This window comes from Pseudonaja textilis, chromosome 4, assembly GCF_049901715.1.
Source record: "Pseudonaja textilis isolate UNSWEBS1 chromosome 4, rPseTex1.2, whole genome shotgun sequence".
NCBI classification, from domain to species: Eukaryota; Metazoa; Chordata; class Lepidosauria; order Squamata; family Elapidae; genus Pseudonaja; species Pseudonaja textilis.
This window is the reverse complement of record NC_141993.1, coordinates 28,002,701-28,018,692: the sequence shown is the minus strand read 5'-3', so window position 1 is coordinate 28,018,692 and position 15,992 is coordinate 28,002,701. Positions and strand designations below refer to the sequence as shown.

The following is a 15,992-nucleotide window of genomic DNA, read 5'->3' as shown; positions in this document are numbered from 1 at the left end:
ATAAATCCAACAATCTTAGCTGCGTAGTTCAGTGCAAAACTGCATCAAAATGATTTAGCATGTAGAAGGTGGGTTCAGGATGCCAACACCAGGAGATCCAAAGTTCAAAACTTCCTCAGCAGTGAAGCTCAAGGGATGAGGTTACGTTTTAGAGTAGCTACTCAACAGGTGGTGGTGGGAAGTTTTTTTGCCCCAATGGCCCTCAGATCCTGTTTCTCAATTAAATGCCTAAATTTGAGTTGTTTTATGAGGAGCTTCAGATGAAAACAGCCATCTACATATAAGTGATATTCAGCTTTATTTTCTTTTTCCTCTAATACCAGGGAAACATCGGACAAATGTCTGAAAAACAATTTTGAGGTCGATGTGTTCACACAAACAGAGGCACAGCCCAGATAATAGAAGTTTTGTAATAGGGGAAACCTGAAGGAGCAAAACTGATGTCGGATGCAATTACAAACAGGGGTTCCATGTGCTCTGTACTTTCAGGAGGAGCTCAGATACTCTTATTAATCAGGAATCTGCCTTAGCATCTTCAATTAATTCACTGCTGGGCCTTATTTGTAAAAAAAGCAAATCCTGAACAACAGACTCAAAGTAGAGGAAGGAGCCATTTTGGTAATCATAAAACAATTTATAAATGTTTTTTTTTTTATTACCAACTGGAAATCTTTTCTGGACTTTTTGCTGAAAACATAAAAAAAAAACCTGGATTTGGTTTTTAGAAAGGGTAAAATATGAGAAGAGAAAAATGGATGATAAATGTATTTGTATCTGCTGTAAAGAAAATTGTAAGCTGCTTATCTATACATTCGCCTTTTTCCTTTCTTTATCTATAGTCTTTATTCTTTTTCATCTTTTTAAAAATTTGTACTGCTTTTATTATTGTGTAAAATTCTTCAGTAAAAATTAATGTAAACTGCTTTGTCAAAATGAAGATGCATTATGTTTACAGTTTTTCAGTCCACAAAAAAATATATCGAATAATGGAAAAGGTATCGGGTAACTCAGCAAGAGCTGTTCTTGAGCAATCCATGTTGAATTCTATTAACCACTGTAGTGTTTTCAAGATGATTTATCACCAATCACTTTATGTCTGGCTCTAGAGACTTCCTAAGTGCTGTCAAACTGTGATTCACCAATTCTTCTTCCTCTCCCTCTGAAGAGAACTGGCTTGTTCTTTTCTTCTTCTTCTTCTGTGTGTCTGTTTTGATTTTCAGAACATTGTGTTTTTTGTGCAATTACATTGGTTTCTGCTATCTTCTATTTTTTTTTTGTCATTCAAAACCTTGCTACCTTTTTGTTGTTAAATTATTTGCTATTGTACATTTGGTACTTTTTTAAAAAAAAAAAAATCCCATCCATTTTGAGATCTTTTTTCCAGTGGATCTCCTGCCATGGGGTCCTATTATCATTACATTACTAAAATCTGCTTTTTGAAGTTCAACATAAACTTCTACTATACTCAAATGTTAGTTTTCTTTAAAGCATTATATAGTCACCTTTAGTCAGTGGTGTGGCGTGGCTTGGTGGGCATGGCTTGGTGGGCATGCCAGGGGAAGGATACTGTAAAATCCCCATTTCCATCCCACTCCAGGGGAAGGATACTGCAAAGTCTCCATTCCCTCCCCACCCCACTAACCTGCTTTCCAGCTCTGTTCTCCTGGGCAGGGCAACCAAAGAAGACCCAGCCGATCAGCTGGGACTTGGGAGGCAGAGAATAGATGGGGGTGGGGCCAGTCAGAGGTGGCATTTGCTGGTTCTCTGAACTATTCAAAATTTCCACTACCGGTTCTCCAGAACCTATCAGGACTGGCTGAATACCACCTCTGCCTTTAATAGAATAAAAGAGCAGGAAACCACATACCATTTCCAACAAATGGCTGTCCATTTTCCTTAAAAGTATTATCATTTTTATTTTCTAGTCTACTTGTTGGGAACAGATCAAGAACAACTGGTCCATTTATGCCTTTCTCCATTTTTGAACTACAACTCAGGAATTTATTGGACACCCTATTCTTTGTAATGTTTTTTTTCCTCTAGCAGATTCTGAGGCAGGGGGAAATTCTGAGGTTGAATGGCTTTACAGGCCGCATTCTACTTCTAGTATACAGTACGTTATATTTGAAGTATTTAGCTCTGACTTTCAGGATTAAGTTTAAATCCTTTCTGTTCATTTGAACGAACACATTCTTCCCAGTCCTTGTGAGATGCAATCCGGTTATATACAGTTTAACTGTTATAATGTTGTTTGTAGAACTTATTTAAAAGACAATTCAGGACCTTCATTGCTACCAAATCCCACTGTTTGCTTACTCTGAAGATCAAACTATCTAACACAAATTTTGCATCATCTGTATTGGCTGTATTTCTGGAGTCAAGTAAACTACAACTTATTTATTTTTATTTACTAGGCTTATATCCTAGCCTGGACATAATAAATTTGAGTGGACTTCAAAAATTAAATTTAAAATGTAAGCACATTTAACCATATCTTGGGATTAGGGTTTTTTTTTTTTTGAAGAACTGCCTGTAATTACATGAACCAGTCTGGGTTTAAGAAAGGCAATTAAAAATCTGGTCAGGGGTCTTTTGGTTAGATCTTTTAGGCTGGAAGTCACAAGGACTCCCTCTTTCTGGACTTTTCCACCACAGGCTAAGGGAATGGCTTTAAAGGATTCTTTAAATGCCTGTATGTTCCCCTATAGTTCAATGTCATTAGATATTCATGTTCATTTTAAAAGTCTCACCAATGCTTTAAAACTCTACGCAGTGCTTCAAGTTGTTCTAAAACAAGGGTGTCAAACTGGTTGCCTGTGGGCTGGATGTGTCACACTCACCCCAGCTCCGCGAGTGGGAAAAATGTCATGAAACATCATGTCACGGCAATGTGATGCAGCAAGTTTGACACCCGTGTTTTATTCACTGCATTAAGGAGATTTTGCCAGGAACAGTAACACAGAAATATTTTTGATTAGAAAAATATAAAGTTTATCTAGCAAAATGATACTTGCGACAAATCTGATGTGCTGCAACTTAACTAGAGCCTCTGACTGTACACAGTATAAAGAGATTGTAAGTTGCATGATTGATCAAAGTGTATGCTGGAAAAGGTACTATGGACTCTTTGTGGTTCTAGGTTCTATTTTGTATGTGCTCCAACCAAGTTCTTTTGGTTCAGAGGCATTTTGGTAAAGAAAGATAATAATAATGCTGATTAATTACTTTGCAGCATGACAGCTTCCATTTTAATTTAATCTATCAATTAATGAAAATAATATTTTAATAGGATATATATAGACTCATATCTCCAAAGTATCTTTTGTTGCACTTTATCTGTAATGTAACAATCTCATATCTCTAAGTGAGGTACCTTTGTTCTTATTTATAACAAAGTATATCAACGGGTTCAAATTATAAGAATAGCAATTTCAAATAAGTACAGGTAGTCCTTGACTTACGAGCACAATTGAGCCCAAAATTTCTGTTGCTAAGCAAGACATTTGTTGTTAGGTGAGTTTTACCCCATTTTATGACCTTTCTTGACACATTTGTTAAGTGAATCGCTGCAGTTGCTAAGTTAGTAACAAAGTTGTTAAGTGAATCTGGATTCTCCCATTGACTTTGCTCGTCAGAAGTTCACAAAAGGTGATCACATGACCCCGGGGTATTGCAATCATCATAAATATGAACCAGTTGCCAAGTGTCCACATTTTGATCATGTGACCTTGGCCATGTTGCAATGGTTGTAAGTGTGAAAAATTGTCATTAGTCACTTTTTCAGTGCCATGGTAACTTTGCACAGTCACTAAATGAACTGTTGTAAGTCAAGGATTACCTATATTTAAAACATATTTAAAACCTATATTTAAAATATTGACATTACAAGCTGTTTAAATATTTCAGAGGTCTTTCGTGCGTTTCACTTTTTAAAGGACCGTCTAGAATAGATAGCCATCCATCAAGGATACTACAAAACTGAATTTTCTACATTGACTGGGGACTGACTATGTGAGTGTTAAAGTATTTCTAACGACAATTTTATGCCCTGTAAGAAATTAGCATCCTCTTGCCTGCTTGGATGCTAACCAAACATCTTCATTTGCCAACAATGTGTGATAGTGATATGTGTTTATATCTCAATCTAAAAAAACCCCAGAGGCAGCAAATATGAGAAGCAGAGATGATTGTTACATTATTCAGTAAAAATGTATTATAAACAAATCCTAATGCATCCATGTAGATTTTATAGTTTTATAGATAAATCAGAAACCCATACTTGATTATTTTGAATATTGTGTGTATAGTATACAGTACCACATGAAGTTACTATGCACTTGAATACATCTGGTCTTCAAATAGATATTACAAAAATTAATCCACGCTTTGGAGAGCAGGCATTTTTTTCTCATAAATGTGCCAAATTAACACTATTAATTAATAAACTATTGGAACAAGTGATTACAAAATACAAACAAGACTAATAATTATGCATTTATGAAGGGTGGCTCATACAATTTATATGATTAATCATCTAATCATAATTTATATGATTATATGATTACATAATTGATATGTCTAAGAACACAGCTTAAAAATTCCTGATGTCTACTCTGTATAATGTGTTACTTTAGAGTCTTCTTGCTTCAATTGGGAATATTAAAACCTTAATAATTGTTTTTTTAAAAAAACCTATGTGAATAATAACTGTGTTACCGATTACAAATATTCCTACACAGAGGGACCCATAACATAAACCAAAACTGTTTAAACTCACTTTTGATATTTAAATGGCATATACTTTACAGCTATAATTTCACTGAATAAATAAAATGATATAATGGAACCACTAAGTCATCTTTTCTTCTAATATATAATTATCTTACAGTATGAAAAAATCTAAAAATCAGTCCCACTGTCATGGAGCTGGATAGAAAAATAACAGCAGCCAACAAAACCTGTAAGTAGAATAATAACATTTCAGCTATATGTTCTTAAAGCATCAATTAAAGTGGTTTTCTGCTAAGCTTCTTTTGTTCGTAAAACTGAATAGAAACAGACAATGTAAGTGTAGTTCTGACATAACTCCACTGAGGTTGGGGGACTTAAGCTGGTGCAAAGTTCATTCCAGTAATTAAAAGCCAAAGTTAAGCCTCTCTTCCTTGAGCACGTTAATGCACGCCTAGACTCTCTCAGGGAGGAAAATAATCATCTTCTTATCAAAATGAATGTAACCCGGAATTTAAGAGGAAGAACTTGAAAATAATTTATCCAAGGACTGTTTACAAGGAAACCCTTTTCTTCAAAATCGGAGTTACTAATGCCAGTCAAAAGAATGATTAATCATTCTATAAAATTTCTCATTGTGCTCTCTGAAGTAGGAGTAAAGTTGCCCTAAGACCGTACTGTTGACCACAGGATGCGGGCGCCCTTTGGATTCATGCAAACATCTTTCTCTTCCATCGCTCCTAATGCAATAGAAGCCCTTGGTCTGGTTAAAATAAAAATTTGAAGACAAAATTTTGGAAGGCAGATTAAGGAATCTTTCCACTTTTTGCAATTCAGGAAGAGGGTCTCTGATCAAGGTATTCCCGTCAACTATGTGAATCTGATCCAAGTGGAAATATTTAAGCCATCTCCCCATATGGACGTCATACAGACTTCTCTGGATAGCCTTGTATTTGGTATTAAGGGCTCCGTTTTTTATAACAATGTCTTCAAAGGGCTGAACAGGCTTGTGGTTTTCCAGCCTATTGTAATAGACTTGGGTGTAATCAGAGATAACTCTCTCTGTGGGGTCTCTTAGAATAAGCAGCAGTTTAATAGAGCTATTCATATCGTGAATCCTTTCAGGAGCCTGTGGCGAGGTAAAATAGCCTGGCGTTTTTTCAATAGTTATTTGATTTTCATATGAAAATGGCATCAGGCTTCTATACCAGTCTATGCCTTTCACGTAGTTTTCATCCCAATCAAAAAAATGGACTTCAGTAGCTGCTACCACAATGTTTGGGTGAACATCCAACATTTCAAGTAAGGCCCTGGTCCCTCCTTTACGCACGCCAATGATGATGGTCTGAGGTATTTGTCTGCTTGTGCCAGGAGGTCTCACTTGTGCTAAATAGTGTTCACTCTTATTGCTGAGTAGGATTTGCGATGTCAGTGTCTCCATGACAGCCCCATTCTCAACTGGAGCTGCCTGAGCAGGAGTCAGCAGAAGGTATGCTGACACTAGTAGAAAGGCCATGTGGAGAGGAAGGAGCAATCAGTGCAAAATGCTGTTGTGCTTGGCTGATGAAACATTCCCTGTGGAGGAAGCAGATGTTGGAGCTGGGACCAAAACAACAGCGGATTTCTCGGGCATCTGGAGGGTTAGGAAAAACAGAAGGACAATAAAGTTATTAGTAGTGGTATCCATTTGCCTCTTCATCTTAGCTGAAGACTTAGATACAAACATCTCCTATATCTTGGAACAAAGTAACAGGGGAAAACTATAGAACTAATTAAGTTATTCATCTGCAAGGTTTCAAAGCAAATGAGATTTTAATTTTAATTCCGTTTCTAAATGGAGTCACCTAATGGAAAACAAGCCAGTGCCTCAAATTGTATCAGTCTCTGTCTCCCTCCCCTCTCCGCCCCCTCATACATACACAAACACCCCCTCTCAGGAAATAAGCCCAACCAAATGCCAACAGATATTATCAATTATTTATTGGAAATATATGCATATATGAATACCCCTCATCTATTCCTTTTTTTGGAGTAAGCAATTCTGCAAAGCATAGAAAAAAACTATGAGAAACGTAAAAATAAATTAGAACACAAAGAGAAAAAAGAGAAAAAAAAAACCTTACTAAGTCTATTTATTGCAACACCATCAGCAATACTTTTTTTATCCTTCCAAACCATCATCTTTTCCATCATGTCCATACATAATCTGAGTTAGCTTTCATATTGTCAAAAGATAACAACCTTTTGTACACTAGACTGGTACCAAATCCAGAAACAGATATATAAAATACATATCCCGTTCAAAAGATGTTGTTCTTTATATAAAACCAGTAAGAGAAAGAAGTACAAGAAATCTGAATATTGGTCATTATATACAAAGCTTGTACTTGATACCCAGCAGTCACTCAAATTCTTTTAAGAATTCTTTTTAAAAGCTTCTTAGCTTTTCTGTAATAAAACTACCTTATCAAAAGTTCTTGGATCTTCTATGCTTATTTAATTAGCCTGTTGGGAGAAGTCTGGTACAATACATTTTTTTTCTTTGTTAAGCTTCCTACCTCTTTCTTACTGTGGATCTTATCAACTTCACCCAACCACAGTTGATTCAACTTCCCCTTCCTTTCCCATTCAACTCACTTCCTTTATATATTTGTTTTGCACTTTGATCCCCATTTAATTATCTCTGTGTGATTCAAATGCCACAATAGAATTCTTTCACACTGGTTTTTCTAGGCAAAAGCATATTTTTATATGTAGATATTTTCACATATTTTGAAGGAAAAAAAAAACATTCCCACAGGACCCACTGTCTTTCTAACAGCATGTGTATGTTTTAAAATTTCTCCATTTTTAATGAATATTCAGCTAGTTGTTCTTGGTATTTAGGCATACATAATTTGCAAATTCTCACTTATTGATAAATAGCTTAAATATATTAATTTTCAGATCCATGCTCCTCAAGGCATCATACAATCTATTTAACAGTCTCTACAAATCATTTGGGTTCTCTGCTAACAACACAGCCTCATCTGCGTAAAATGTAGCTAAACAATCTTATCCCTGAATTTCATCTCATTCTACTGCTCTAGATTCCACATTCCATAATCAACCTTCAACTCCATATTGCTACAAAATAGTCAATGCTCAGGCTATATTTTGCGATTTTGCTAAGTAAACAGATGCACATTAAACTTTCTTTCTATAGTCATATATATTCGAATAACTGTTGAAGACAAAACTCCTGAGTGCAACTTTTACTTACCATAAGATCACAATACTTGTGGCAAATAAATTTAATAAACAAACAAGCAAATATACTTCCCAAATATTTTCCATTAATCCTTTTACACTATCATAAATTTCAGCAGGAAAATCTCAGACATAATAATGTGCTTAATTTAAGCTAATGCCCTTATTTTCTTTTGCATTTAGTCTTGTGGTACCTTTCTATTTTTATAGGGGAACAATAAGAGAATTCGTCCAATTATCAGGCACAATTAGTCTTCACATGCTAAGCTATTGTAGAATACTTTGCAAGTACACCACATCTCAAATTGTATCACTACACCTGTGGCGGCTTTGCCATTTTTTTTTCAAGATTGTGAGAGAAATTATGATTTCAACATTTTTTCTTGTTTACTAATGTTATAATTTTAGTCCACCCTTGATATACCACTGCTACTCCCAAACATCTTACACTTACCATTAATATACACTCAACATATTTCTGTGATATTTTGTATCATAATTCTTTTCCCTCTGTTCTGAGTAGCTCCCTATATTCTATGATGATGGCGCAGTGGCTAGAAGGTAGTACTGCAGATTATTCACTCTAGAGTTCTATCCTGACTGGCTCAAGGTTGACTCAGCCTTCCACCCTTCTGAGGTCAGTAAAATGAGGACCCAGATTGTTGAGGGCAATATACTGACTCTGTAAACTACTTAGAGAGAGCTGTAAAGCATTGTGAAGCGGTGTAAGTGCTTATTGCTATTTCCTTGTGTTCACTTTCCGTTCATTCTGTTGGAAAAGTAGTCTATCTCCTGATACATTTGCACACTGTACAGGATTTGTATATTCTTTTTCTACAGTTCTTCTACTTGTATGCTTGTTTCTTGTTTCTTCTATGTCCATTTCCCCAATATCTTTTTATTTTTATAATTTTATTCATAAACATTATGAACCCACCCCCCCAAAAGATCTTTATACTACAAAATAACAATGTGTTGGTTATCCAGAAAGCCTCATCACCTTTGAATTTTACACTTACTTTCTAAATCTTGACCATTAAAATAAAATCAGTCATGCTTTTCGGTTTATTCTGTCACAGATAACCATGTAAACCAGTGGCCCCAACCTTTTGGGCACAAGGCACCGGTGTTGTGGAGAGGTTTTTCTGTGGACCGGAAGGGGTGTGGTTTTGTGTATTGCCTGCATCTTGCAGATGGGATTTTGCTTGTTTGCGCAGCCCAGTTTCTGGTATGCTACGGCCTAGTACTGGCCCAGGAACTGAGGGTTGGGGACCTCTGATGTAGACCATATACTTAAGCTGCAGGCTTTTCCTAAGCAGATGCTGACTAGTCACCAAGACTCCTGACACACAAGACATGATCAAGAATTCTCAGCTTCCTTTCTAATTAAAGGGCTTTTCACTTTCCATAATGAATTTTTATCCTTGTAGTTTTGAAAGCATTAATTGTGTGGCATGAGGGGATGACTGCTCTTCAGATTAACTGTTCTGTTGCAAAGAAGCAAGTTATGTTGTTCTTTGAACGCCACCAAGAATTTGCAAGTGCATTGTTTATATAATTGATCATGAATGTAACCTAATCTTGGGGCATTTGAACCTTTCCTAGATTCACGTGTTTTCTAATTGTATCATTATTTTATTGTACTGTCAATTATGTTTGATGCTTTTGCAGGTCTTGTGAGTTTGACTTGTAAAGTTTTGAACACTCTGAATGTCAAAACAACAGTCTTAAGTTATTTATACCTGTGCCTCTCTGTTCATTTATTCTATTATTTTCAACCTTTGTGATCATTAAAATTAACACTACAAGTGAAGATCAACGGATCTAGGACCCCACTGGGAGAATATAATTATTACTGGTATTGCATGTGGGTAGCTTGTAGAATTTCTGCATGTGTTAGGTCACAGGCTTAAAGAAAAAGCCCTAAACAAGATGTCAATGTAGTGAATCCCCCATTTATTATTTGGGGAAGGTTACCTTTTCAATTTCAGTAGGTCATGTTGAAACTGAAGCTCTGTTAATGGTGTGAAGCAAACAATAAAATAGCAGTAGGTAAAAGTTAACTTGGATTCAACCACCTGAACAATAGTGTATAGATAATGTCAACTTGTCAAAAAGGAAATCTTTTATCACTGCAGCTTGAAAAATGTGATTATTTATGGGAAAAAAAGGGCGTATTTGAAATGAAACAGAAGTTGTGTACATATATGTGCATTTTAAATGACAATTTTCTAAAGAAGGATGAAAATGTTCCAGAAAAAAAATGTTCAGGCATTGACTTTAACTATAAATAAGATCTAATATCAAGATGATTCACAAGTTTTAATTAACAACATATAGTTACATATAAGAAAACAGTTCCTTTTCAACATATGGCATTACGAAAACAACCAATTATTCAAATCATTATTTTTTTCACTACAATAAAGAATATTTTAAATTCAGTTCACAGGACAACGTGCATTTTAGCAATTGAAAGAATTACATATTACTATGAATGTTAATGCAAAATGTTGTCCAGTCATCATAAGAAAGTAGAGTTGACTGGCAAATACTGTATAAATATTCTTTAAAATAATACTTGATCTTTACTAAAATTTCTCTTCACATGCACCCAAAGTTTCTGATGTGATGAAGTCACAAAACTTGACAACATCAGAGAAAGCTAGAAAGGGCCAGTTATACGGGCCTCTTCCCCTACTTCCTAATATCAACATTATAAAGATTCTTACAGTTTCGATATTGAATGTCTGCAATAGTTCACACTCATCTTATATAGTACCACATAATTATATTCCAATGAAGTTTCTCTTATGTTGATTACTAATGTTTAATGATTCTAGGAGAACCAGGGTAGTGTAATGATTAAAGCAAGAATGTCCAACTTTGGCAAATTTGAGATTTCTGGGCTTCAACTCCCAAAATTCCTCAGCCAATATGGCTGGCTGGGGAATTCTGGGAGCTGAAGTCTACAGGTCGTAAAGTTGCCAAGGTTGGACATCCCTGGATTAAAGTGTTAGATTTTGACAGAAAATAGCTCTTGACTCTAGAGAGACTTCAGGCCAGTTCTCTTTCTCAGCAGTGTTACTGTTCTGAAGAGAAAATCAGGGAGATTTTTATGTATGTACTTTTGACCTGCAGGAGAAAAGACGGCAATAAACAGCATTATAAATAAATAATAAATAAAACATTTACATTTTTCTCCCTAAAGCCCTGCATATCATATCCATGAATTAAGTTGGACTGCATTTTCCATAGCTTAAAAAGTCTGCCTTTTGACTCTTGCTCTTAAGATAATAGACTTCACATCAACAAAGGCAGTAAATCTCAACTCTTCAGACACTTAGCTACATGTCTAGAATCTTTCTTCTCAGAAGTCTCACAGACACAGCACAGCTAGTTTAGTTTTTTTATTGCAACATAGAATGTAACCAAATTCATGCAGAGGTCCTTTCTATTTGAATATTCATTCCTTTGACAAATTTATGTAGCTGCCTACATAAAGAACCCTAGGCAGCTAATAAACTCACAAATAATAAAAATACAAGTGTAAAACTTTAAAAGCATCAACACCATGACAGTACTTCTCTCTCTCTCTCTCAAAAAAGCAAACAAACAAAAACGTTCACAAAAATGCTGGCTCAGTTGCCATCTTGATCCAATGCCTTTGAGAAGAGTCAGATCTTAATGGATTTCTGGAAGGAAAAGAAGTTAAGGCCTTTATATTTCAAGGGGAAGTTAAGACAGTTCTGGCCAAATTGATCTTATATCATGTTTAACTTCGTAGTATACAGCGATCAAACTGTAAAGATGCTGTATGTGCGCGAATGTTTACATTTTTTCACTTCTTTCTTCCACGTTTCTAAGTCAATGGATAAAGGACAGCAGCTATGAACAAGTAATTTTGTAATGGCTGCATTTACAATCTTTGCAAGTTTGAAAAGCAAAAGAAAGGTGAATTAAGATTGTTAAGCATAGCTGGGGCTTCATTTAGCGTCTGCTTTCCGTAACAGCTGAATCGCCAGTCCCAACTGTAGTTGCTAAATGAGAAATACCTGTAATTTTTTTTAAGGCTGTGGAAAATATCTGATTTGTGTGCATATAACTATTCTTGATCCTAGTTATTGCTAGTTCTTGCTCTCCAGCTCCATTCCTAATACACGGCTTTCATTTTTTGTGTGCCACCTTGTAAATAATTAGTTTTCTAACAGTTACATCCTGCTGTAAGCAGGTACCATATACCATCATAAATACCTAGGATGCTCACGATGCAACATTCCTTCTTCATAATAGTATATCCACCTTTTCTTCACCCCATTAAAGCTTCTTTTAACTCTGCTACTTAGCATGCTTTAGCACTTAATTGACACTTGGTTCCTTCGTTGGCCATTTATTTTTACTGATCCTCCAAATACAAAGCACAAGCCTCTCCAAAATGAATAGGAGAAACTAAAAAGGCAATTTCACTCCTAGTGATTACCTATGAGAGAAATGAAGATCTGAAGTTTGAATATAAACTGTTCAGACTAAGAACAAATGTATTCCCACTTAAACAGTCTACCACTCCAGTTGATTGTGCAACTATCCGCATCTAGCATCTGTATTGATAGCTGCAAATGGCATGTTTACAAAATAACATAATACAACTGTAGGCTCAAGGGTAGGAACCCCTAATCAAATTGAATATTTTGATGAATTCCTAAATGACCTGAAGCTGACATAACTGCTCCATGGTATGAAAGTAAACATGACAAAAATCAATTTGGCCAGGGCTGCCTACACTTTGTATATAGCTATACAAAATGCATTTTCAAAACACTAGATTTCTCCCAGTCCCTGACCTCCACAACTCCATTATATTAGACTGCAGCTGAATGAACACACAAATCTCCATCCATTTTCATGGTTACTTATGCTTCTTCACTCTCCAGCTCATCCTTAGTACATTTCTCTTCTCTTTCTAGAATAGATTCAAGTGTAGGAAGAACACCCATCTCATCCCTTGACCTGACCACCAAAATGTCCTACTTAGTTCTCTTCCCCATTCTGGGTATTCACATTTTCAATAACCCTACAGACTGTGTGTCAGCATGTATAATTTAACTAAAAAGTAAGATTCCTAATTCCTGCTTATATGTGTTAACCATGAAAGAGAGAGAGAGTATGTGTGTTAAAATAGATAGATAGAGATATATAGAGACAGAGATAGATAGATAGATAGAGAGAGAGAGAGAGAGATAGATAGATAGATAGATAGATAGATAGATAGATAGATAGATAGATAGATAGATAGATATAGAGATACATGTCTCTGTCTCTGTGTATACTTGTTGCTCTAGATAAATCCAGTACATTTGCAGAATTGTTGATGGTTCTATATGGCAGAAGTTTCTACCAAAATAAAATGTTGCCCAGAAATATATTACCAAGGATAATCAGATTCAAAATGCATTATAAAATTGAAGTCTAAATGTATCAAAGTTGCTTTAGGGAGCAATTCTACTGGAGGAACATTCCAAGTTTAGTCTAAGAAACTGATTGATTTTGATGAAGCTTGGATTGTTAGCACATATGGTTATGCTATAATTGGTCAATAAAGCTAAAGAGGGTTTAAACGATGTACAGAGTAGATCATTGGGAAATATTATCTAAATAATATCTGCATTTTGCTATCTTTGTGGAATTAAATGCACACATTTAGAAACATCACGAACAACTTTGCATAATGAAACTATGGGTTTGAAATTGCAACACTTCATTTTTCCTATCTCATAGAGCATTTGCAATAGCTTCATGGTGCATAATTTAAAAATTACTTCTGTTCTTTCTTCCCCAACTCCCCTGTACGGCATCAAAATTATAGCATCCTATTACAAGTTATGTGTTTTTATTATTTGGCCATGTTGGTTGCTGGGTAACGAAATGATATGGCATGCATTACACAAAAAGAAAAAAAAAACCAGCAGCTTGTTAGAAAATTGAGGCTTCTAAATAAAGATTCTAAAGTTATTTTAAACAATAGCCAAATTTGGCTCAAAATATTTATAAGAATAGTCTAAGAAGTGATCTTAACTTATTTAATATTACAGACTAGTTTTGTGTTTAAACATATTCTGGAAGACAATTTGGAATATATTATAACTTTTACTGTTTCAGGTGAAAATTTGTTGATCTCCAATTTATTGGTACTTTTTTTGCTTATCAGCTGTCTGCCTGAATAAAGTCAAAAAGCACTGGTTACAAATTGGATAAATATGCCAATTTTTAACAGTGTTATCCTGAATTCTCCTTCTTTGAATGTTATCTCTGTTAATTGGAGACACAATGTTATAGATCTTGGTGTCTTATCTGCATTTATAATTAGTACTCACACATGGTTCACAACACCAGATTTAATCACTGTTCCTAACTTTCTTTTTCACTTTAGGTACAACCCCCCACCCCACCCCCAAATATAGTTTGGATACTTTACAAGTAATCCTTGACTTACAACAGTTCATTTAGTGACTGTTCAAGTTACAACAGCACTGATAAAGTGAGTTATGTCAATTTTTCAGTTATGACCTTTGTGGCATTTCCCATGATCATGTGATCAAAATTCAGATGCTTAACAACTGGTTCATACGTATGATCGTTGTTGTGTCCCAAGGACATGTGATCACCTTTTGCGACTTGAAAAGCAAAATCAATGGGGGATTCAGATTTACTTAACAACCGGGTTACGAACTTATCAATTACAGTGATTCACTTAACAACTATGGCAAGAAAGGTTGTAAAATGAGGTAAAACTCACTTAACAAATGTCTCACTTAACAACAAAAATTTTGGGCTCAATTGTGGTCATAAATCAAGGACTATTAATTAAGATTTTTGCTTATTTAACAAATACTAAGTTGTTAGACAAGACTGTCTATCTATCTATCTATCTATCTATCTATCTATTTTCCATTAACCTTTTTAACTGTGCTGGTCTTTGACTGTAATAGATATTCTGTATCTGAATCATCCATCCAACCATCCATCCAACCATCCATCCACCCACGGAGAAGAAATTAACATGTTGTCCAACAAGCTGACTGAGTCCATTTCTGGGGAGGTCCCTAGCAGCAGAGGGAGTGTCATCAAAGTTTTGACAGACTCGGTCCAGTCACAGGCAGAGACTGATCACCCAATCCTGAATGCTATCTCCACCACAAAAACTTTGGTTTTTTTTAACCCGGCGCCAAGGCCAATCCATTATGCAGAATTGGGGACTATTTCTGATGTGAAGCAAAGGGGCTCTCCATTAGCAAACAAAGGAGCTGGGGGGAGCCCTGAGCAAGGCTGGCATTATATTTTTATACCTCAGAACACAGGAAATTCAAAACAGCAATACAATGATTGGTTACAATTTTATTATTGTCACTAAAATAGCACATGTACAAGTCAAGCTGTTCAGCTTGGAATAGCAGATGAACAAATAGTGCTGTTCAGCTCTTCCTAGTATGACCTTTACAACCTAGACGTCAACCCAAGCTGTAATAAAACTTCTAGGTACAGCCCTAACTGCATCCTGCAGAGTTAAGTATAATACCTTACTTTGGTTTAGCAAAGTGTTTGGTAGTTCACCTGCTTCTGTGCAGACAGGTGAAGTGGAGCAGTGGGGGAAAGAGTCTGTCTAAGAGGCAGAAGTCTGGCTTGCTTCTTAGATCTTAATTCATAGGGTTTCTGAGTAGCCTTGCACGCAGGCTCATTGTGTATAGAAGGATTTGGACTATTCAGTAAGTCATCAAATCCAACCAATTCAATCAAATTCTCTTTTCACCTATAATACAAGCAGCTGCGCCTCAAGAGCTACCTTCAGGACCATCATTGGTGGCTGATATGGAAGGAACCAAACCTTCCCATCAGCTTCAAAAACAGCCTGACTTTTCTGCATCATTAAAATCTTACAATATTCTGCAAATCTGGACATCTAGTCAAAGTCATCAATAATTCAACATACACGTGTTCTGACTATTTGCCAGTTATTTTAC

General features: G+C 35.7%; 1 protein-coding gene across 2 annotated transcripts in view; it reads right to left on the bottom strand.

Annotated features, from left to right (window-relative positions):
* Positions 1-281: 281 nt before the first annotated feature.
* Positions 282-15,992, bottom strand: part of LOC113442816 (heparan sulfate glucosamine 3-O-sulfotransferase 1-like) — an 88,838-nt gene continuing 73,127 nt past the window's right edge. For both annotated transcript variants that reach the window (XM_087932476.1, XM_026710610.2), the window contains exon 2: positions 282-6,361. In XM_087932476.1, the coding sequence (XP_087788602.1) occupies positions 5,318-6,244 (927 nt within the window). In that variant the 5' untranslated portion in view covers positions 6,245-6,361 and the 3' untranslated portion in view covers positions 282-5,317. The remainder of the gene's footprint in view (positions 6,362-15,992) is intronic.